General features: G+C 41.5%; 1 protein-coding gene across 1 annotated transcript in view; it reads left to right on the forward strand.

The window, feature by feature from the left end:
- Positions 1-25,931, forward strand: part of LOC116262425 (uncharacterized) — a 60,056-nt gene that overhangs the window by 11,138 nt on the left and 22,987 nt on the right. The window contains exons 4-7 of the mRNA XM_031641780.1: positions 3,386-3,491; positions 3,627-3,703; positions 4,474-4,561; positions 5,083-5,269. Coding sequence (XP_031497640.1) covers positions 3,386-3,491; positions 3,627-3,703; positions 4,474-4,561; positions 5,083-5,269 — 458 coding nt within the window. The remainder of the gene's footprint in view (positions 1-3,385; positions 3,492-3,626; positions 3,704-4,473; positions 4,562-5,082; positions 5,270-25,931) is intronic.

Consider the following 25,931-nt stretch of genomic DNA (forward strand, 5'->3'; position numbering starts at 1 on the left):
ACTCCTTTTGAGTTAAGGGATCAAAGCATTTGTAGCCCTTATGGTTTCTGGAGTAGCCTATAAAGATACACTTAATGGCTTGGGCTCCCAATTTATCACGTGTGGGTCCAAGTATGTGAACGAAGCATGTGCAACCAAATACTTTGGGAGCCACTGAAAATAAAGGTCGTTGTGGATGCACAAGTTTAATGGGAACCTTGTTGTCAATGGAGGATGAGGGTAAACGGTTGGTTAAGTAACAGGCCGTGAGGATGGCATCTCCCCAAAAAGATGCAGGTAACTTGATATGAAGCATTAGGGAACGAGCCACATTTAGGAGTTGGCGATGTTTACGTTCAACTACTCCATTTTGTTGGGAGGTATAGGGACAAGTAAACTAAGGAGAAATGCCATTATCGGAGTAAAACTTCATTAAGGTTGATGCTTTGAACTCAAGGGCGTTATCAGTGCGAATGTTTTTAACAAGAATACCAAACTGGGTCTTTATTTCAATAATAAGATTTTTGAGAATACATACTACTTCAGACCTTTCCTTCAAAAGGAAGACCCAAGTGACTCGAGAATAATCATCAACAATGACAAGAAAATGCCGAAATCTTGACCTACTAGCAACTCTGCTAGGACCCTATACATCAACATGAAGAAGATCAAATAGTCCACAACTGAACGGACAAAGACTCGATGAATAATGGCTACGGGTGTGTTTGCCAAGTTGACAGGCTTCACACTGGAACGACTCTGGTATTGAAAGCTGAGGAAGAAGGTGACGGAGCTTGGAGACAGATGGATGACCAAGTCTGAGATGCCACTGGAAAGAGGAGGACGGTGAGGTGATCGATGATGCTGCAATACCCACTGGATCTGACAGGAAGTAGATGCCCTCTTTCTCATAGCCTCCACCAATCGTCTTCCCAGTTTGCAAGTCCTGAAATGAACATAAACCATAGTCAAATATAACACGACAGTGTAAGTCATTAATCAATTGTCCAACTGATAACAAATTTGTTGGGAACTTAGGAGCATATAACACATTAGGAATAGTCATAGACTGAGAAATCTTGATATCACCATAACCCAGAATAGGTGATCATCTACCATCTGCAAGTTTCACATGACGTGCCTGAGACAACATGTGTAGCACAATAAACATAGAAGGTTTACTACAAAAGTGGCTCGATGCTTCGGAATCAATAATCCAAGTAGTACCTGTATCATTTGGGACACTATCAACAGACATAGCACTGTCTAACATGACTGTAGAGGCCGACGGCTGGGAAGATCTGAGTGCTAGGAAGTCCTCATACTCAGACTTGTTGATACTCACTGTCACTGTCTCAGGGTGAGAAGGAGATAAAGACCCATCTACAACTAATGAAGCTGCTTGAACAGACCCAATAAGAGATGGTAAAGAATTCTTGCCCTGCTTAGATGCAACATTTCTTCCTAGGGATGCACCGGAAGGACGACCATGTTTATCCCAACATCTTTCTTCTAAATGTCCTATTTTACCACAATAGGTGCACTGAAATCTTCCCCTACCTCCTCCTGACCCACGACCAATGCCTCTCCCCCTGAATGAACCGCGTCCACGACCTCCTGAGGCTACCAAGGCCAAAGCCTGTAAGTCACTAGAGGGCTGAGAAAGGGTCACAGCAAGACGACTGAGTCTGTTGTAGGCGTCGGCTAGGTCAGGGATTTCTGCTCCAGTCAATATCTGAGTCTTTGCTACAGCATATTCAGGGGAGAGACCCTGTAAAAACTTCGCAACCATAGACTGTTCACCATGAGTTTTATGACATGTTGGACATGGGGGACGTAATGATTTAAGTCGTTCATAGATGGACTTGAGGGAAGCGAAGTACTGAGCAAGACTTTGATCATCCTGTTGCAAATGAAGTAATTCCTCCTCCACCTGCAATATCTTGCTAACATTCTTGTCATTTGAGTAAGTTTGTTTCAAGAAATCCTACATTTGTTTGGCCGAGGTATAGTATGCAATAGTTGATGCGCTTTGTGGTTGCACATTATTCATGATCCATGACATGACAATATTATTATCTCCCTTCCATGAAGCAGATTTTTCACTCTTTTCGACAGGCTTATTTTCTTCTATAACATGCTCCTTCTCATGTCCAATCACTGACATCATAAACACACGAGACCAAATCTCATAGTTAGATCCATCTAACTTTACCGTAGAACCATAAGAGAATGGGTTTCCTCCACATTTAACCTCATGAAAAAAATCAGTCCTGAGATTTTCAGCCATTGCAAATCTATCCACAAGGGATCAACCACCACAGGCAAGAGAAATTATATATATATATATATTGAAAAAGAGACTGATCAGCAAGACCAAACTTCCCACACAGCCACGTTAGATGCACAAGAGCAAGCAAACCGCTGTCCAACTGTTGACAGCAACCCACGGCCAACAAAAAACAGCAATCTGAAAAAAACTGGTCGCAGGCAGCTTCAAGGCAGAACAGGGCTGAATCTTCTAAAATCCGCCAAAATTCATCCAGAGCTCGGATCGAGCTGAATTTTGGACTGAAGCTTGCTAGGATGATTATCTACAGACGCCCAAAAGATGGGGGGCAAATGCCCACCCTAAGGTCCACTTGTTGTCAAGGCAAGGAGCTGGACTGTCGCCTGTCACAGGCTGTTTCAGAACAGGGCAGGGCAGCTCCTCCTCACGATCTCAGCAGGAAACAAGCAAATCCAGTCTTAACCAACCAACAACTTTATCTAACGCAGCTGTACCACACATTAATTTTCACACATCATGGATAACGACATCAGATAAATGTAGTCAACGTAAACTGCCACAAAAAAATCATAAAGAGCAGTCCTCCACTTGGCTGCCTTGATCATAGACCACATCAACCCATAAGAGTCCAGACGACTGGAGTCTATTCACGCATACTTCCTAGCATGAATAGACTCCTCCACCTAGTTCAAGTTGCGTCGCCAGTCACGTCCCGCTCTGATCCCATGTTGCAGCCTTGAAACGTGGAGAGAGAGAGAGAGGGCTGAAGACGTGAGAGTTGAGAAGAAAAGAACCCTTCCAATTCACTAACCTTAATCTCTATTATAAAGAGATTAGGGTAGAAAGAAGATTTACAGGTTACATCAATTTAAAATAAAAAAAATATTAAAGAGATCTTATAACTCTTTAATATTACAAAGAACCACCTAGAAACATAAACATTCTTATTTCAACAAATTTAATATGGCAAAATAAGCTTGAAGTTCAAACAATATGAATTATTCAGTCAGAAGAAGCAGTGTGAGTCATATAGGTCGATGCAGTGAATAGCATGTCTGTGGATCACACCAATAGCTTTTGCTTTTTTGTTATTCTAATGGAGACCATTTCATACAGATTCAAGCTATGCAAACAGGAGGGAAACCTGGAGCTGTTGTGAACATTGGCTCTGCATCAGGGATCTATCCTTTCCCGGCTGATCCAGTATATTCAGCTACAAAAGGTTCCTCTAATACTATATTTGAAATGTTATGTTTGTCACTGAGTTATTGCATTTAGGCATGGTGAAGAGCTCCTTTAATTTTATACCAGATTACACATCATGAACCTGATAATGCTATAATTCTTTTTCCAACAGGAGGTGTGGTTATGTTTTCTAGAGCTCTTGTCCCATATAAGAGCGAAGGAATACGTGTTAATGTTCTGTGTCCTGAGGTAAGAATGCTGCTGGAACACATATTATTGTGTAGAACATAAGCAAAGAAACATTCTAAACTGAAAGCAGACATATAATTTGACTTATATTACTTTAGTTGCTGTTCAATTTCTTCAGCTACCAATTGACACAAGGTCCAAAATCTCTCTATCTCTGTAACCCAGTAATGTTCTCATCTCTTTTAGTTACTTAATCCACAACAATCAGTGTGTGTTTGTTGTTTTTACCTATTGGAAGTGATTTTGATCTTTTTGCACAATGATGACTGTGTATTTTATGGGATGAATCGAGGTTCTGCAATTTTCATGATCGTAGCATTGATGTTTTTCCATTCTTTCAAAAATGAAAATCATATTGTTTCTTTTGTAAACTAGATTGCTGTGGTCAAACAGTGCAGTATTTAATGTTTTGTGTTGTTGCTTGTGTGAAGTGATTTTGCTTTTATGATAAAGGATGGCAATGCATTTTGGCATTTTATGGGAAGAATTGTGGTTCATTAATTTTAATAATGACGAGATAGTGCTTCTTCTGTTTTCATTCTTCGCAAAATGTAAAGTATCTCTAGGTATCTGTATAAACTGATTGGATGATAAAGTAACTTATTTTGTCATACCCAAATCATGGACTTTTTTACCTTCTCTTCCTCTAGCTTTAAAAAGCTTAGTTAACATTTACTGCATAGCGATAATGTTCTTTTACCCTCATGAAATTGGACCATTTTTCAAATTTTTCTAACTGAAGTCATCTTGGTCCAACTTTGTGCTTGCAGTTTGTTCGTACTGACATATCTGAGAAGGTAGACAAGAAACTGATTGAATTAGCAGGAGGTTTTTTGCCAATGGAGATGATTATAGATGGTATGCATCTTGGCAATGTAGAGTTCATGACAATGCATCTATTGGCTTGCTCTGTAGTTTTTGTCAGAAATCTCTCTACACAGGCACACATGCAGACACATTTGTTGTTGCATTTCATTATTATTGACACTTGATTGTCCATGTTGATCTATCAGTTGTTCTTTAGACCTTGCTTGCCTTTTGCCAGTGTTTGCAAAACTCATTATTATACATGACAATGAATATTTTCCATACTCAGGAATGTAGGTAACTTTACATATTTCTTCACTTGCAAGCTTATATATTTAGTTATATAGTCATGGGAAAATTTATTTTTCCACAAAATTGTGTTTTCTTAATCCTGCTGTAATCAATTATATGTCTTTCTGATCCTTTATTTTTGTTATTATTGTCATAAGTAGATCTAACTTCTTAGCTACAGGAAAACTATTTGTATTATTGTTCTTTTGAAGATGTTCTTCCTTTCTTTATTGTAATCCATGATGATGGAAACTTAAGATTGCCCTGCTTTTCTTTGTTAGGTGCATTTGAACTTATTGAAGATGACAGTAAAGCCGGTGCTTGCTTATGGGTTACAAACCGTAGAGGCATGGAATACTGGCCCAGTGAAACAGAAAAGAGAAAGTACCGAATCAATCCATTGAAGCCAAAAGCCTTGATGCACCAAAGTCAGTATAATGTAGAGATACCAAATAGTTTCCTTAAAGTGTAAGCCTTATTAACTTTTATTTATGCTCTTTTATTTCTTAATATGGTCATAATCTGTTTGGTTGATTGATTCTTCTCTATCCTTGAGGTAGTGATACTCTATTATACTGTTCACAGTTTGTTAGTTACTGCTGTTTTTCCTAGTACTTAAACACACAAACTTTACGTGTATTTGATATTGCAGTATTCACTGTGTGGTGCATGTTGTCTGTTAACTTCCCCTTGCAACATTAATTAGTTCCCTGCCAGAGCTGAAGTTTATTTTCGGTAATGTCACGCGTGTCTTTGATTGGCGAAAAATTCTCAGGTATAAGGTAAGTGGCCCAGATACTAAGAGACCCAGATCAATACTGTATGATGGTCATATCAGTGTCTGCAATTTTTCACAGAAAGTCTCTATACTTCTGTGTAGACCTGTAAGAAAAAACATTTTCAAAATTTTTGTCAAGTTTGAATTCAAGGTTTGGGTTTGAAAATATAAATATAAAGTGTTTCCTCCAAAAATCCTGTCAATTCTATCTTTTGGTTTCTGATCATAACAGCCCACGACTGTGAAGATTCAGTAATCTGTGCAGTACTCTGTTTTTGACAGAAAAGTAATCTGGAATTCATAAATAAATCAATGGCATTATATGAGTTTAATTTAGTGTTTTTCTTCATGACATGTTCAAGAAGTTACAAATAAATTTTGGGCCGAACACCCCATCTGGGTGTTTTTTATATTAATTTACTGTGTGTATGTGTTATTTGCTCTAAGAAGTTTTTTATTTACTTTCCCAAGAAATTACTCTTATTGACAATGGTATGGATGGTCATGGTTTAATATTCTTATATATTCCAAAGGTCAGGGTCAAAATTTCCTATCCAATAATGTTCTTTGCAAGGCAAATTCTTCCTTTTTTCCCTACCTGAATTTGCAGAATGGCAGAGAGTACATGACCATCACCATAGTTTGTTATTGAGGAGGATACTATTGAATAAAGAAGTCAGGAAGTCTTAAGTCCGTACCAATCCAGTCAATACACACATGGCTGAATTTTGGATGTAACCTCCCACACATCACATGCCAACAACGATGTTGTTGCTGCCGTTTACTCATCATCAGTTGTCTTAGATCACTAAAGCACCTAACATTTGTGTGTTAACATGCTTCAATAGGACTGCTATCCTTTGTATACTTCATGCTCATGAAGCCACTAAGGATATCAGTATATGTGTGTGTGTGTGTGTGTATGTATGTGCTTAATATAGTTTTCATTTAAAAGTTGCACATGTAGGCTACATCCTTTATGTCATGTGATTTCTTGAAGAATTTTCAAGCTTCATGAGAATAATTATGTTTGGCTATTTAACTGATAGTCGTAGTACTAGTATCAACACAAACAATAATCCATGAAATGATTTTGTGATGTCTTGTCTTCCATTCTTCTCATTTTTTCTCATTTTCATTCACAACTTTTATCTTTTTTCTGTTCCATCTAGTTCATGAGCTTTTCCATCTATGGTTTTTGGTAGTGTTACACGTTCCCAGGTTTTTAACGGTGAGATTTTTCTAAGGTTTTTAATGACAAAGTTGTTTTATTCGAGAAAATCTCGGGGAAAACTCAGATTAAAATTAAAAAAAAAAGTATAAATGGAATAAATGAGAAACTAATAGGAAAACATGAGTACAACTATATAAAAGTGATAAAAGGAATGTTTTAATGATAATAAAAATGGTGAAAACAATTTATTTTAAGTTTATATTTAAATCCAGGATAATTTCAATGCTAAAAAATAGAAAAATGAAAAAATCATGAAAATATCGTGAAAAAAATGTGATAAATATTTTCCCCGATTTTTTCTTTTTTCTGATTGTTGACATTAATATCGTGATATTTTCAAAAATATCGCGATATTTGTGACACTGGACTTTTTTGTCAAGACTAGTTGTGGTTCACTTTTAGACCCACTAATAAGTCCCCACAAACCTTTACTTCTAATGAAATGTTTCATATTCCTTGCCCATTGAACATAATTAGATGAAGCAAACTTAGGGAGAGGAATGGAGATAGCTTTGTCATCCATGATATGTACCTTCTAATGTACTTGAGTTGTTTAACATTAATAAGAGAATGACCAACAAAATCAGCCACAAAAATCAGCAAGATAAGAGCTTGTGACAGCACCAAAACAGCCACAAAAATCAGCAAGATATTCACGAAAACAGCCACCAAAAATCTGCAAAAAGACCACTTCTCTTTATGCAAAACAACAGCGAATAATTTCATCAAACAGTTAGTGTGATTCACAGCTACAAATAGGCAACAAGGACTGATTTTTCAAGCCTTGAAAATCCGCAAACGAAGAGCAAAACCACAACTCTGATACCATGTAAACAGGAATGAATTTAATGATTGAAATGATTCAAGAGACTCACTCTTCAAGATACCAGTCACTTCAAGAACTCACACAAGGAGAAACTTCAAAGTAGAGGTGAAAAATTTCATTACTAAATCTCAAACAATACTCAAAACCAGGCCTAAAAGCCCATACAAACCAAGGAACTACAGTCCCTTATTTATGGTACAAGAAAGGGAAAGAGAGAAAAGGAGATGGCTGTTGGGCCAGCTCCAATGGCTAGAAATCTAGTTGTTGGAAGCTGACCACAACAGCTAGTTCTCCTTCCCTTTTAATAAATACAAAAGGTAGTAAATAAAAGAAACAGAAAAAAATACATAAAAGAAAAAGAAAAACACATAAGGAGCCTATGCACACATATATACAAAAATATATATACAACCATATATCAAACAACCAAGGGTATACGACATATGAAAGTATATATAAGTATTTGTATGCATATGTACAATAAATCTAAGCTAAACCTTAAGTTCTAACAGTGGTTTGGTTGTTAATGAGACCTTCTAAGGATTTGTTTTGATTTTTCAACTCAGGTGTTCTTTAGAGGTTGTTGAATTCTTCTTATATAAGTAACAATATTTTTGAGTAGCTCAGTTTTACAGATAATGTCATTTTGATTATTCAAAACGTCATTTTCATTGTTATCATCATGGAAAAAAACATCATCCATCATCCGTTCATAAAGAAAGTAATAATTACTATCTTTCACATTTATCAAATCTCTTATCATTTTCAATAAATATTGTAGAAACGGTAAAAGAGAGAAGAACAACGTGGAAAACCCTCAACAAGAGGGAGAAAAAACCACGGGTGAGGAGATCGGTGCTCACTAGCCACCAGACACTCTCTCTCTTAAAACTTCATTAACCAGAAATTAGGGTTACAAGTCTTTAAGGCCCAACCAGGACTACAAGCTAGATCGGGTCTGGACCCAGACCCGGTCCCATGACCCATCCTTACATGCTTCAACACTTCCCCTCAAGTTGGGCATACATATCTGTAGAAATATGCAATGGAAGAGAGAAACAAAGAAGAAACACACGATATACGTGGAAAACCTCAAGAAGAGGTGAAAAACCACGGAGAAGCTCTAACCTAGGGGCAAAACCGCAACCCTAGGAGAGAGAAAATCTATTCCACTTAATCAACTCAATTATAATAAGTGGAGATTATATAAGGGAGAGGTAGAGAGCTCCGCCTAGGGTACCGAGCCAGCCTCGGTACCCGCGCCCATGGGACCGGGTCCATATCCGGACCCGGTTCCCTATTACAAGATATTCTAACACTCCCCCTGAAGCTTGGCATACATGTCGAACATGCCAAGCTTGCTAACATTCTTCTTAAATTGAGATGTACATAAGGCTTTGGTTAAAACATCTGCAACTTGATCTTCAGACTTCATATACAGTAGGATCAATTCCTTTGAATCTATGCGTTCCCGTATGAAATGGCAATCTATCTCCACATGTTTGGTTCTGTCATGAAAGACTGGATTATTAGCTAGGTTAATAGCAGACTTGTTGTCACAATACATCTTCATCTTCTCTTCCATTTCAACCCCAATATCTGCTAGAAGAATCTTTAGCCATAACATTTCTGTAACCCCCATAGCAACTGCCCTGTATTCAGCCTCAGCACTGGATCTAGAACATACTTCCTGCCTTTTACTCCTCCACACCACCAGGTTACCTCCCAGAAAGATACAGTACCCTGTGGTGGACCTCCTAGTATCTGTGCACCCTGCCCAATCGGCGTCAGAGTATCCTTCAATATTCAATTGGTCCTGCTGAGTGTACAGTAATCTTTTCCCTAGATCATTCTTTAGGTACCCCAACACTCTCTCTGCACTCTTCCAGTGACAATCAGTAGGAGCATGCATAAACTGACTCAACACATTTACAGCATAGGTAATATCAGGGCGAGTAAGAATAAGATAAATAAGCTTACCAACCAGCCTCTGATATCTTCCTTTTCCTTCCTCATCCAAGATGTTACCAGTTTTGATACTTATCTTTGTACCTGACTCCATTGGGGTTAGAAAAGGCCTGCATCCCAGTTTACCTGTCTCCTTTAGAAGATCCAGAGTGTACTTCCTTTGGTTCATAACAAGTCTTGTCTCTGATCGAGCAATCTCTATCCCCAGAAAGTACTTTAGTTTACCCAGATCTTTCAGATCAAATTCAGCAGCTAACCTCTCATTCATCTTCTTTTTCTCTTCTTCATCGTCACCTGTGACAATCATATCATCAACATATACAAGAAGAAGACTCACCAAACCATTTCTCTGCTTAATGAATAGGGTGTGATCACCATTTCCCTGTTTGTATCCATTAGTCTTCATCACTATCCTCAGTCTTTCAAACCATGCTCAAGGAGATTGCTTTAGTCCATACAAGGCTTTCTTGAGATGACAACATTTTCCGCTTTGGGCATATCGAGAAGGCATGCTCATATAAACCTCTTCTTCTAAATGGCCGTTCAAGAATGCATTCTTGACATCAAGCTGGTTCATGCTCCACTTCTTTTGCACAGCAAGTGCTAAAATAACCCTCACGGTTTTCAGTTTAGCAACAGGGGCAAAAGTTTCAAGATAATCAATACCATATTTTTGACTGAACCTCTTTGCAACAAGGCGAGCCTTATACCGTTCCACCGTACCATCAGGTTTGTACTTCACACTAAACACCCACTTAGAACCAACTAAATGAGTGCCTTTGGGAATATCAACTACTTCCCACGTGCTGTTCTTTGCCAAGGCATTCATCTTCTCTGTCATGGCCTGTAGCCATTTAGGATCCTCTCTGGCATCTTCCACAGACCTGGAAATCACAGACTTAGACAAGGATGTAATAAAGCATTTGTAATCCTTACTAAGTTTCGCATATGAAACAAATCTCTGAATAGGATGAGAAGTACATGACCTGGTTCCCTTGCGCAAGGCTATGGGAAGCTCTTCATCTATTGGACTTGGGTCATCCGGGGAACTCACAGGATTGGGATTGGTTACATCAACATCTTCAACCACATCAGTCTTTTTTCTAGTGTACACCTGGCCGAACAGATGATCACGGGCTGTGGGCTGATCATCCACAGAGTTCCCTCCCACATGGCTGTCGCTATCACCTCTGACTGTCTCTGCCACACTGTGACTAACCTTGTACTCCAAAAAATCCATAAACTGAATCAGCTGATCTGAGGAATACTCTTCCACACTGTTCCCTATACACTCCCCCTGAAGAGGATTCACAGGAAAATACGCCTCATGTTCATGAAAGGTAACATCCCGAGAGACATAAATCTTGGACGTAGTAGGGTCAAGACACTTATATCCCTTCTGAGTTGAAGAATACCCCAAGAAGACAGCTTTGACAGACCGAGGATCAAGTTTCTTAAGGGTTGGACTATGGTCATGAACAAAGCAAGTACACCCAAACACCCGAGGAGTAAGAGGCCAAGGGTTCTGAGTAGGCCTGAGGACAAAGTAGGGAGAACGACCATTCAACGCACGAGTAGGCATACGGTTAATTAGATGGGCACTAGTGAGAAGAGCATCACCCCAGGAGCGCTTAGGAACATGCCTATGGAACATAATGGCACGGGTGACATCTAATAAATGGCGATTTTTACGTTCGGCCACGCCATTTTGAGGAGGTGTGTAACTACAGGATGTCTCATGAACAATACCCTTGCTCCTCAAGAAGTCATCTAAAGCTTGGGAGACATACTCTCAGGCATTATCAGTGCGGAAAGCTTGAACAGAGGTCTGAAATTGAGTCTCAACAAAAGCAACAAATTTTTTGACAATGATGGGAACTTCACTACGTTCTTTCAACATGTACACGAACGTACAACGGGAGTAGTCATCAATAAGAGTCATAAAATAATGAAAACCACGACAAGTGGGTACTCCCGAAGGACCCCAAACATCAGAGTGAACTAAAGCAAACGAACGAGTAGTTTTATTGAAAGAAACAGGGTACGAAGCCCTGACATGTTTAGCCAACTGACAAACTTCACATGTGAAAGACTCAATAGAAACAGAAGTAAAAAGCCTTGGAAACAACTTCTTGATCAACTGGAATGGGAAATGCCCAAGACGCTCGTGCCATCGCATAATGGTAGACCTGTCTTCCACGCCTGACAACTGTCCACTAATGGCTGAAATCAAGGCAGACGCAACTTGTACGGGCAGTCTATAGAGTCCATCAATAACCGAACCAATCCCAATCTTCTTCCCCGTCACCAAGTCCTGCAGGGAACAATGATCAGCAGAAAAGATTAGATTACAATTGAGTTCTCTGGTAATACTACTAACAGATAACAAGTTCATAGGGATATTGGGAACATGAAGAGCATTATGAAGATGATATTTATTCAACAAGGACAAACTCCCTTTTCCAGCCACAGAAATAGAAGACCCATCAGCCATAGACACGCGTTGTTGCCCTGAGGACAATTGGTATTCTTGAAACAGCTTAGGATCCCCTGTCATATGATGCGTAGCTCCACTGTCAACAATCCAATCACCAAGAGAGGGATTACCTTGATTGCTTGTGGCAACAAGAGCTTGAGCTAACTTAGCTCCCTCGGACGTGGACGTTTCCTCTTGCGTAGTAGATAGCCGGCTGATATAAGCTTGCAATTCCTTGATTTGATCGGAGGAAAGCTTTGATTTTTCAACAGTTGACGAACTACCCTGACTAGAGTCAGGCACAGAAGAACCCCGCCGACTAGAAGGAGGACGACCACGAACAAGTCTCTTCTCAGGATGAATATCCCAACAGAAATTCACAGAATGCCCCAACTTGTTACAATGACTACAACGTCGAACAGGACGTTGTCCAGTCCCTGAGGCACAACTAACAAACGCTGAGGGGGAACTCCCATGGCTGGAGTCAATATGCATAACTTGGCGACGTTGTTCCTCAGATTCCACCCGAGCATACACCTCCTCAATCCCAGGGATCTCGTCACAATTTAGAATTTGGCTCCTAATGGATTCAAATTCATCACGTAAGCCTCCAAGGAAAATAAAGGTCCGGTCCATCCATTCTTTTTCCCAGTACAAGGCATGATCAGAACCACAATGCCAGTCATCATTCACATTGTAATCAAGTTCCTCCCATTTAGTCTTGAGGGCGGCAAAATAAGATGCTACAGACAAGTCACCCTATGTAAGAGAGTAGATGTTACGTTTGATTTGATACGTACACAATACTCTCTTCTTACGGCCATACATCCGGGCAAGCACAGTCCACATGTCATATGCAGTCGACTTACGCAAGATCAGAGGCTGAATATCGGCGGAAACAAAACTAATGATCCAGACTTTAACTTGGCTATCTTCCAACGCCCAAGTCGCCCATCGCGGATCCGTTTTAGAAGGTGCAGGTTTCTCCCCAGTAATATAGGACAGGCGACCGCGGCTAGTTATCCCAATTTCTAAGGCAGCAGACCAAGAGAGGTAGTTGTCTTTGTTCAGCCGGATGGAGGTGACTTGAACAGGCAAGTTCTCACTCTTGGTATTACTGCCCGTGTCAAAGGCAACATAAATCTTGGGAGTCATCTCTTCGGCCATCACAATCACCAGAGAGACGCAATACCAAGAAGACGTCGCGAAGAATCACTGGCGGCGGCGGGAAATCGCTGGTGACGACGGCGACGCTAGAACGGACGACGACAACGGCGCCGCAAGGAGAAACAACGGCGGGAAAAACGGCAGTGGCGGCGGAAAAGAAAACAGCGACGGCGACACTGGACGAAAAACGACGGCGGCAGCAGGAGACCAGCAGCAGCGAAAACGACGGCGGCGGCAATAGAAACACCAGCAGCAGCGGAAACACACGATCACAGAACAAATCCCACACGCGCTGGCTCTGATACCATGTAGAAATATGCAATGGAAGAGAGAAACAGAGAGGAAACACACGATATACGTGGAAAACCTCAAGAAGATGTGAAAAACCAGGGAGAAGCTCTAACCTAGGGGCAAAACCGCAACCCTAGGAGAGAGAAAATCTATTCCACTTAATCAACTCAATTACAATAAGTGGAGATTATATAAGGGAGAGGTAGAGAGCCCCGCCTAGGGTACCGAGCCAGCCTCGGTACCCATGCCCATGGGACCGGGTCCATATCCGGACCCGGTTCCCTATTACAAGATATTCTAACAATATCAAACATGCCCAACTTGGATACATTTCTCTTAAAAGAGGTTGAAAATAGAGCTTTAGTTAGAACATCAGCGGTTTGGTCTTCAGATTTCATGTAAAGTCGGATTAACTCTTTAGCATCAATCCTCTCATGGATAAAGTGGCGATCAATCTCAACATGTTTTGTTCTGTCATGTAGTACATGATTATTGGCTAGGTTGATTGCTGACTTATTGTCACAGTACATCTTCATAGGCCCTCCAATTTATATCCCAATATCAGCTAGCAATATCTTCAGCCATAGTAACTCTGACACTCCCATAGCAATAGCTCTATATTCAGCCTCTGCACTAGATCGAGAATACACATCTTGCCTCTTGCTCCTCCAGATAACAAGGTTTCCTCCCAAGTATACACAGTATCCTCAGGTAGACCTTCTAGTATCAGCACAACCTGCCCAGTCAGCATCGGCTTCGATCTCAACAAGCTCTTGTTTCACATATAAGAGCCCCTTGTCAAGATTTCTCTTCAAGTAGCACAATATTCTGTCCACAGCCTTCAAGTGTGCATCAGTAGAGGCATGCATGAATTGACTCAGTACATTCACAGCAAAAGTGATATCTGGTCGATTGAGGGTAAGATAAATCAACCTCCCAACAAGACGTTGATATTTCCCTTTGACTTCTTCACAGAGCAACTCCCCATCTCTAAGACTCAACTTGTGCCCAACATCAAGAGGAGTAGAAGCTGGTCTACACCCCAGCTTACCGGTCTCTTCCAATAGATCTAGTGTGTATTTCCGTTGATTTAACACAAGGCCGGTACTAGACCTAGCAACCTCAATACCAAGGAAATACCTCAGTTTACCAAGATCCTTGAGATCAAATTCGGCATCCAACAACACTTTTAGCTTTGTAATCTCATCCTCATCATCACCTGTAATAATCATGTCGTCCACATAAACAAGTAATAGATTGACTTTCCCTTCTTTCCTTTTCACAAACAGAGTGTGGTTTCCATTCCCTTGATTGTAGCCATAATGTTGCATTATTCGTCTGAGTCGTTCAAACCATGCTCTGGGCGATTGCTTGAGGCCATATAAAGCCTTTTTTAGTTTGCAGCATTTTTCTGGTTCATATCCTGGGGGCATACGCATATACACCTCCTCTTCGAGATCGCCATTGAGAAATACATTCTTAACATCCAGTTGGTACATCCTCCACTCCTTCATCACAGCTAGGGAAATAACAACTCTAACTATCTTCATTTTCGCAACTGGAGCAAAGGTCTCCAAGTAATCAATCTCATATTTCTGACTATACCCTTTGGCCACAAGACGAGCTTTATATCTCTCAACACTTCCATCTGGTTTGTATTTGATGGTGTAGACCCACTTGGATCCAACCAAGTGAGTTGTCTTAGGGATCTTTACAACTTCTCATGTCATGTTTTTTCTCAGGGCTTCCATTTCTTCTTGCATCGCATCAGCCCACTTGGAATCACCTTGAGCTTTAGCAACAGTCAATCACAGCCAAAGAAAGAGAAGATACAAAACATTTGTAATTCTTGCTCAGTCTAGAATAAGACACTAAATTACTAATCGGGTGTTGAGTACATGACCTGGCACCTTTTCTCAGAGCAATGGGAAGATCTTCATTTTCAGCTTCATCCTGAGTCTTCAAAGCATGACTTGGTTCATCCAGGGGAGGAATAACGTTGGGATTGGGATTGGAAGTAGACTTCGCACCACCAGTCACTTCATCTGTACGAGCACCTCGTCTAGAGTAGACCTTTCCAAACAAGTGATGGCCTTCTCTCTCAGTCCTGGTGGAACACCCTTCCTCCCTCTCATGTTGATCAACAACTATGAGAGGTTCTGAATACCCCTCCTCCCTCTCATGCTCACCAACAACTGTGAGAGGTTCTTCTCGTTTGTAATTCAAAAATCTATAAATTGAACCTCTTGACTCTAAGAATACTCCTCCCTAGACACAGACTTCTCCCCCTGAAGAGGATTCTCACAGAAGTAAGAGGCATGTTCAAAAAAAGTAACATCCTTTGTAACATAAACTCGACCAGTGGTAGGATCAAGGCATCTGTACCCTTTCTGAGTAGGAGAATACCCAACAAAAACACCCTTAATGGACCGTGGATCAAGTTTCTTAACATGGGGACTGTGATCATGAATAAAACACACACAACCAAAGACTCGAGGGGGGAGGAGAAAAGGTTGACGACTTCCCGAAAGTAAAGAATGGGGAGTCTGTCCATTCAACACACGACTAGGCATGCGATTGATCAGATACGCACTAGTGAGAACAGCATCATCCCAATAGTGTTGGGAAGATTTCTTTGAAACAAGAGGGCCCTGGTGACATTAAGTAACTGGCAATTTTTCCTCTCAACCACCATGTTTTTTGGAGGGGTATAACTGCAGGACGTCTCATGAACAATCCCCCTTTTTTGAAAGAAATTCTCAACAGATTGACACATAAACTCACGTGCATTATCAGATTGGAAAGTCTTAACAGTTCCACCATATTGAGTTTCCACCAGTACAATGAAGGTCTCTATGACATGAGACACCTCACTACGGTCTTTTAACAAGTATACAAAGGTGGTTCTGGAGAAGTAATCAATAAAGGTTATAAAATATTGAAAACCTTGACGGGTAAGAATTCCCGAAGGCCCCCACACACCAGAGTGAATCAAAGAAAATGTTTCATTAACACAACTAGTAGAAATAGGGTACGAAGCCCTAACATGTTTGGCAAACTGACATACATCACAAGAAATCATAGATAAGTTCAATATGGAACACAAGTCGGGAAACAACTATTTTAAAATCCCAAAAGGTATGTGCCTAAGGCGTTCATGCCAATACAAAAAAGACTGAAGACAATCTTCTCTTCTCTTTTTTGTCCTGCTGATCGCTGTCATAAGAGCTGTGGCTACGCGAATGGGAAGTCGGTATAAGCCTTTAGACACCAAACCATTCCCAATCATCTTCCCTGTCACCAAGTCCTGCAAAACACAACGATTTGCAGAAAAAATGAGTTCACAATTCAACTCTTTAGTAAGTTTACTAACTGACAAGAGTTTTAAGGGAAGTTGAGGAACATGTAATGCTCTTTCCACTTGAAATTTGTTCAACAAGGACAAACTCCCTTCTCCTGCCACAGAGGTGGAGGAACCATCTGCAAGAGAGACACGTGCCTTTCCAGATGACAGCTTATACTCATGAAACAACTTAGGGTTACCCGTCATATGGTGAGTAGCACCACTGTCAACAATCTATTTTCCCACACAAGAGTTACCTTTATCTCCTAAAGCAGCAAGAGATTGGTTAGCCTTCGTATCATCTGATGTCTCGACCTGATTGACATCAATCTGACTTAAATAAGCCCGAAGTTCACGAATCTATTCAGCAGATATAGAGGCCTTGCCTCCACTAGATTTGGTATCCTCCGACATAGGCGTCTTCCCACTAGAAGATCTCCCCCTGTTACCCCTTTTTTCTGGATGAAGATCCCAACAGAAATCCACAGTATGGTCAGTCTTCTTGCAGTGAGTGCATCTACGAAGAGGTTTGGGAGCACCTCCAGGACCATGACTAATAAATGTAGACCTCTCATTATAAGATATGTGATCCCTCTTTCCCCTAGTGGTACTAGCCTTCTCTGTTCTTCATCCTCAACACGAGAATAAACATCTTTAATACTGAAGGATTCTTTAGAATTAAGAATCTGATTCCTTATATTTTTGAATTCATCGTTTAGTCATGCTAAGAATAGGAATATCCTATTCTCCCACTCTTTGGCCACATAACGCATCTGGTCTTGAGGACAATTCCAAGTATCATCTGAATGGTAGTCAAGATCTTTCCATTTGGATTTTAGTGCGGCATAGAAATCTGCGACCAAGAGATCACCTTGCCTTAGAGCATACACATCATTCATCAGTTGATGCACACAAACCTTCCTCTTCTTCTGGCCATACATTTGTTCTAAAATAATCCACATATCTCTCGCAGTCTTCTTACGAAGAATGAGAGATTGAATATCAAATGACACCGAATTTACAATCCAAGTTTTCACTTGGTTGTCCTCAAGAAACCAAGTATCCCAAGCCATACTATTTGCAACAGGTTCAACCTTACTCTCATTCACATATGCAATATGGCCTCGACCAGCTATACCCATGGTAATGGCGGCAGACCACTTAAGATAGTTTTCCTTAGTAAGACAAATGGTAGTGACCTGAACAGGAACACTCTCAGTTCTATAAGCCCCGATTTCAGTTTGATCAGTGTTGACAGTTGAAGAGGAAGACGCTGCCATGATCACAAACCAGTCGGCAGCAACAAAAAGAAGACACCGACGGCAGCACTCAACAGAGGGCACTAGCGGCAGCGAGGAATACCGGTAGAGGAGCAGCGAGAGCAGGACAGGCGATGAAGGCAGGACGACGATCAGCAATGAAGGCAGCGGCAGCAACAGAAAATAGGACGACAATCAGTGGCATGGAGCTACTGCAGGCATTGCCAAGGTCTGGCGATGAAGGCAGCGGGCATTCTGGCGGTGAAGGCAGCAGCACACGGCAGCAACAGAGAGCTCTGTGACAGATGAGCACCACCAGACGAAGGCAAACAGCAAGAGAGCCTCGGGCGACAGCAAGGCACTGGTAGAGGCGACACCGTCAGCGAAGGAGAACGTCGAGCGTGAGCTGCGCTGCAGCCAGAAACCAACGGCAATAGCAAAAGCGACGGCAACAACAGGAGGCGGTGGGAACAGGCATGACAAAGGTTCCTTCAGCGATAGCAGCGAAGGAGCTCCTTGGTAGACTCCACCGAGTGTTGACGACGGCAGAGAAGGCGAGCGGCAGTCTCGGGCGATGCTCGCAGAAGGTGCACCGTCGGGCATAGCAAACTTCGTCGGGGTCCACCGGAACTTCACGGGGACAAAAATCTTTCACCAAACAGAGTTGAGAATTCTTTGTCAAATCTGAACAGTGATCTCAGAAACTGTTCGGCTCTGATACCATGTAGAAACAGTAAAAGCTAGAAGAACAACTGATGTAACGTGGAAAATCGTCAACAAGAGGGAGAAAAAACCACGGGTGAGGAGGTCGGTGCTCACTAGCCGCCAGACACTCTTTCTCTTAAAACTTCATTAACCAGAAATTAGGGTTACAAGTCTTTAAGTAAGGCCCAACAAGGACTACAAGCTGGATCGAGTCTGGACCCAGACCCAGTCCATGACCCATCCTTACATGCTTCAACAAATATAATACTTTTATACACGAGTCTTATCTTTACGAAACAATAACATTTTTAATTTTTTGGGTTTTACAATACCAATTGTAGAGATACGAACAAGAAGAAGAGGAAGAGAAGCAATGATCACGATGTAACGTGGAAAACCCTCAACACGAGGGAGAAAAAACCACGAATGAGGAGGAGTTGGTGCCCACTAGCAGCCAGACTCTCTCTCTCTTAAGATTATCATTAACTCTTAAGGATTAGGGTTACATGACTTAAGTAGAGCCCAAAACGGGCTACAAGGCGGGTCGGGTATGGATCCGGACCCGAAACCCACAATCTATCAACACTCCCCCTCAAGTTGGGCGTACATATCAAACATGCCCAACTTGGATACATTCCTCTCAAATGAAGCTGAAGGAAGAGCTTTCGTCAGAACATCAGCAGTTTGGTCTTCAGACTTCATGTAAGGTAAGATCAACTCTTTCGCATCAATCCTTTCCCGAATGAAGTGACGATCAATTTCAACATGTTTTGTTCTGTCGTGAAGTACAGGATTGTTGGCTAAGTTGATTGCAGACTTGTTATCACAATACATCTTCATAGGTCCTTCAATCTCTATTCCAATGTCAGTCAACAATATCTTCAACCATAATAACTCTGACACTCCCATAGCAACTGCCCTATATTCTGCCTCTGCACTGGATCTAGAGCAAACATCCTGTCTCTTGCTCCTCCATACAACAAGGTTTCCTCCCAAGTAGACACAGTACCCTGTAGTGGATCGTCTGGTATCACCACAACCTGCCCAATCCGCATCAGAATAGCCCTCGATTTCCACAGTCTCTTGTTTCACATACAGGAGTCCCTTACCAGGATTTTTCTTCAGGTAGCATAGCACTCTGTCCACAGCCTTCAGATGTGCATCGGTTGGCGCATGCATGAATTGGCTCAAAACATTCACCGCAAAGGTGATATCAGGTCTCGTGAGGGTAAGATAAATTAGCTTCCCAACCAAACGTTGATATCTTCCCTTGTCTTCTTCACAGAGAGGCTCTCCATCTCTGAGACTCAACTTGTGCCCAGTGTCAAAAGGGGTAGGAGTAGGTCTACATCCCAATTTACCAGTTTCTTCCAGCAAGTCTAATGTATATTTCCTTTGGTTTAGTACAAGACCAGTACTAGACCTAGCAACCTCCATACCAAGAAAATACCTTAGTTTTCCAAGATCTTTGAGGTCGAATTCTGTAGCCAGTAACCCTTTTAGCTTGATAATCTCCTCCTCATCATCTCCAGTAACAATCATGTCATCTACGTAGACGAGCAGGAGAGTAACCTTGCTCTCCTTCTTCTTCACAAACAGAGTGTGATCTCCATTTCCTTGTTTGTATCCATGACGTATCATCACTCTTCTCAGTCGTTCAAACCACGCTCTGGGCGATTGCTTAAGGCCATACAATGCCTTTTTCAGCTTACAACACATTTCTGGTTCTTCATATCCTGGAGGCATATGCATATATACTTCTTCTTCGAGGTCACCATTGAGGAATGCATTCTTAACATCCAGTTGATACATCTTCCACTCCTTCATCACAGCTAGGGATATAACCACCCTCACAGTCTTCATTTTCGCAACAGGAGCAAAGGTTTCCAAGTAATCAATTCCATATTTCTGGCTAAACCCCTTGGCCACAAGTCGAGCTTTATATCTTTCAACACTCCCATCTGGTTTGTACTTGATGGTATACACCCATTTGGATCCAACTAGGTGAGCGGCTTCAGGAATCTTCACCACTTCCCATGTCAAGTTTCTTCTTAGGGCATCTATTTCTTCTTTCATTGCATCGGCCCACTTGGAGTCACTTTGAGCTTCAGCGACAGTCCTGGGAATCACAGCCAAAGAAAGAGTAGAAACAAAGCACTTGTAATCTTTCCCAAGTCTGGAATAAGAAACAAAATTACCAATGGGGTGTTGAGTACATGACCTGACACCCTTTCTCAGGGCAATGGGAAGATCGTCATTCTTCTTTTCAGCCTCATCATGGGTCTCCACGGTCTCCTCGGTAGGACTTGGTTCATCCAGGGAAGGAGTGGCATTGGGATTGGAAGTAGATCTAGCATCACAAGTCATCACCTCTGTCCGAGTACCTCGTCTAGAGTAGAACTGTCCAAACAACTGAGGGCCTTCCTTCTCAATGCTATTGTCACCCCTTTCCTCCTTCTCAGGCACATCAACAGTATTAAGTGATTCTGTTTTCTTGTAGTCCAAAAAATCTATAAACTGAAGTTCCTGTCTCTGAGAATACTCTTCCCTGCCCACAGACTGCTCCCCCTGAAGAGGATTCGCACCAAAGTAAGAGGCATGTTCCAAGAAGGTAACATCCCTCGTAACATAAGCTCGACCAGTAATAGGATCAATACATTTGTATCCTTTTTGCGTAGGGGAGTATCCAACAAAGACACCTTTGATAGACCTAGGATCAAGTTTCTTGACATTTGGACTGTGATCATGGATAAAACATACACAACCAAAAACACGAGGAGGAAGAGGAAATGGTGGACGACTGCCAGGAAGCAACGAGTGGGGAGTCCTACCATTCAAAACACGACTGGGCATGCGGTTAATAAGATAGGCACTAGTAAGAACTGCATCACCCCAATAGTGTTTAGGAAGATTTCTCTGAAACAAAAGAGCCCTGGTGACATTAAGAAGTTGACGATTTTTCCTTTCAGCTACCCCATTTTGAGGGGGGGTGTAACTACAGGATGTCTCGTGAACAATCCCCCGTTGTCTAAGAAACTCCTCAACAGGCCGACACATGTACTCACGGGCATTATCGGACCTGAAAGTTTTAACATTCGCACCATACTGGGTATGCACAAGAAGAATAAATGTCTCGATGATTCGAGGAACCTCGCTGCGGTCTTTTAACAAGTATATAAATGTAGCACGAGAGAAATCATCAATGAAAGTGATAAAATACTGGAAACCTTGACGGGTATGAATGCCCGAAGGTCCCCATACATCAGAGTGAATCAGAGAAAAAGCTTCATTAGCACAACTAGAAGAAAGAGGGTACGAAGCCCTCACATGTTTGGCAAACTGACAAACATCACAAGAAATGGAAGACACATCAAAGGAGGAACACAAGTCTGGAAACAAATGTTTCAAAATCCCAAAAGGTAAATGCCCAAAACGTTCATGCCAGTACATAAAAGACTGAAGACAATCTTCTCTTCTCTTATCTGTCTTGCGGATCGCTGTCAACAGAGCAGTAGCCACACGTATGGGAAGACGATATAATCCATCAGAAGCTAAACCAATCCCAATCCTCTTCCCTGTCACCAAGTCCTGCAAAACACAACGATCGGCAGAGAATATAAGTTCACAATTCAATTCTTTAGTAAGTCTACTGACTGATAAGAGATTTAAAGGAAACTGGGGAACATGTAAAGCGCCCTGCACATGAAATTTGTCCAACAAGGACAGAGTGCCTTCGCCTGCCACACAGGTAGAGGAACCATCTGCAAGAGAAACACGTTCCCTTCCCGAGGACAACTTATACTCATGAAACAATTTTGGATTACCTGTCATGTGATGAGTAGCACCACTATCGACAATCCATTCCCCCACAGAAGAGTTACCTTGATTGCCAATAGCTGCAAGAGCATGATTAGCTGTAGTTCCCTCTGAGGTCTCAGTCTTGTTGACATCGAGCCTGCCCAAATAAGCCCTTAGTTCACGAAGCTGGTCAGCAGAAATGGAGACTTTTTCTCCACTAGAGGCTTGCACCTCAGACACGGGCGTTCTCCCAGTCAAAGATCTCCCTTTGTTCCCCTTCTTTTCTGGATGAAGATCCCAGCAATAATCCACAGTGTGACCTGTCTTCTTGCAGTGAGTGCACCGGCGAAGAGACCTAGATGGGCCGCCAGGACCACGACTCACGAGAGCAGATCTCTCGTTATAGGGCACAAATTCCATCTTCCCTTCTTTTGTAACAAGCCTTCTCTGTTCTTCCGCTTCAACACAGGAGTACACATCTTCAATACTGGACACCTCCCCTGAATTCAAAATCTGACTTCGAACACCTTCAAACTCATCATTTAAACCTGCTAAAAATAGGAACACCCTGTTTTCCCATTCATGAGCAACATAGAGCGCCTGATCATGGGGACAATGCCAAGGAATATCAGAATGATAGTCAAGCTCTTCCCACTTGGCTTTCAAAGCCCCATAGTACTCTGCAACAGACGAGGTCCCTTGTCGAATGCCATAGACTGTCTTCATTACTTGGTAAGTACGAATTGCGGTCTTCTTTTGGCCATACATTTGCTCGAGGACCACCCACATGTCTCTAGCAGTCTTCTTCCGAAGGATAAGGGGCTGAATATCGGCGGAAACGGAATTGACAATCCAAGTTTTCACTTGATTATCCTCAAGAAACCAAGTATGCCACACATCACATCACTTGTTCTTGCTGGTTCGGGGTTGCTCCCATCAATATAGGCCATGCGACCACGGCCAGCAATCCCCATGGTCATAGCAGGCGACCACGAGAAATAATTATCCTTGGTGAGGCGAAGAGTGATGACCTGCATGGGAACATTCTCAGTTCTAAAAGCCCCTATTTCAGTGGGATTGGTGTTGACGGTTGACGAGGAAGAGGCTGCCATAATCACAGACCAGTAGGCAGCAAGGGCAGCAAGAAGCAATCACACGATACAACACCAAAAAACGGACAGAGAGCAGGAAACGGAACCAGGCAAAGCGGCGCGGCGCTGGGCGGGAACAGACCAGGCAGTCGGCGCGGCGCTGGGCGGAAACAGACCAGGCAGAGCGGCACGGCGCCGGAAAAGGACACGGCGTTGGGCGGAAAAAGACCGCCGCTGGACAGGTCGTCGTTTGGGCAGGCCGACGCTGGGCGGAAGCGGCTGAACGGGAACGCCGCTGGGCAGGCCAACGCTGGGCGGAAGCGGCTGAACGGGAACGCCGCTGGGCAGGGCGTCGCTGGGCGGAAGTAGCGGCGCTAATCAGGGCGTTTAATTTCTTTAGAGGAGAGCTTGTCCTGTTTGTCATTTAGAATAAAGCATTTAGAACCAAAGACTTTTAAACAATTGTTGTTTGGTTCTAAATTACAAAGTTTTTGTAAAGGAGAAATATTTTTCGAAACCTTTCAAGGCATTCTATTTATTAAGGAGATAAATGTGAAAATGATTTCGGCCTAAAAGTTTTTATGAACACTTCTAGAAATACGAAGGGCTTTAGTGGTTTCAAGGATATGCCGATGTGTTCTTCTCGGCAAATCCCATTTCATTGAGGGATTTTGGGACAAGATTTTTTATGTAAATTCCCTTATTGTTTAAAAAGTTTTGAAATAATTGGAAAGGTATTCTCCTCCACCTGAATCACTTCTAAAAATTTTGTTGTTGGTTTCACATTGAGTTATAACTATATTATAAAACCTTTTAAAATGAAAGTAAAGAACTTTGGATTTGTGCTTGAGAAAGTAAATCCAGTCATATCTTTATAATAATCAACAAATAAGACATAATAAGAGAGACCACCTTTAGACATAATAGGACTGGGTCCATGAACTTATAAATGCACTAATTCAAAAGGTGTTTTTGCAACAAAAGTTCGACATCAAAACATAAGGCTTCATTTTTCATTTTGGCTTTTATACAATGAACACAAACAAAGTCTTTCTTACATATTTCTTTCAGAAAGAGGATACAAGATATCTTCTCAAAGCTTGAATGTCCAAGTCATTGATGCCAACAATGTATATATCTTTCTTTGAGACAGTACGAGAAGGTTTAGAAAGATCCAAATTGTCAACATTAGTAAAGATCTTCTCTTCTAGAACCTTACTTAATTGTCTTCCGGAAAGATGATTTTGCATGCAAAAATTATTTTGTAAGAAAATCACAACCATGATCGGCTATTTGAGGGAAGGATAAAAGAAATCAAGCTGAGAGATGTATCTAGCTTTTGAAATTTTATAAATCTTTTGAGTCAAAATTTTGGTTAACATTCACTATATACTCAATTAAAAGAGGGGTTTCATCGGCCCTTTTGAACCATTGAGGGTCATATGATTAGAGGCTCTCAAATATCTACAAGAGCTAACTGGATGAAATGGATGCAATTGTACTCTCAAAATTGCAGTGTTTCCTCCTTTAGTAGCATTGAAAAGCATCCATGAAATTGGGTTGGAGAGCGCTCAGCCGCTCACCAATTTTTTTGGGGCACCTAGGTTTTATGTGTTCCATTTCATGGCAATGGAAACATATAACTTTCTTGTTCATTTCTTCATTAGGCCTATCAAACTTAGGAGGCATATATGGTTTTATGTATGTCTTGGGTCGAAAGTAGCAAGAATACTGTCATTTTATCTTTGGAAAAATCTTTCCCTTTGTAGTTTGAAGAGACCTTTGATCTACGGAGTAAAGAGGTCTTGGAAGCTTCAAATTCAGACTTCAAGCCAATAATAAATTTGTAAAAATTTTTCTCTTTGGATTTGCTTTTCTGTCAAAGAGTCAAAATAATACCCCTAGCATTGTCCCTTTGTGTTCAAACATCGTTATTTCATCCTAAAGTTGATATACTTCAGTAAGATGGCTCTTTAATTGTCTTGTCTCCTTGTTGGAGATTGGCATTTTTCACTTGTATGTTGCACATGTGAACAATATCCTTCATTGCGTGAGGCTTAAAATATCCCATGCTTTATGGGTATAGTTCAGCTTTTATCTAATAAATGCATCCCTTCCAGAAGTAGGGGCCTAAAATAGCAGAATCAATTCAAGTAGAATCCAAGTGATAATCTTGATGTCTTACTTCCTATTC

The sequence above is a fragment of the Nymphaea colorata genome, chromosome 10, assembly GCF_008831285.2.
Source record: "Nymphaea colorata isolate Beijing-Zhang1983 chromosome 10, ASM883128v2, whole genome shotgun sequence".
NCBI classification, from domain to species: domain Eukaryota; kingdom Viridiplantae; phylum Streptophyta; class Magnoliopsida; order Nymphaeales; family Nymphaeaceae; genus Nymphaea; species Nymphaea colorata.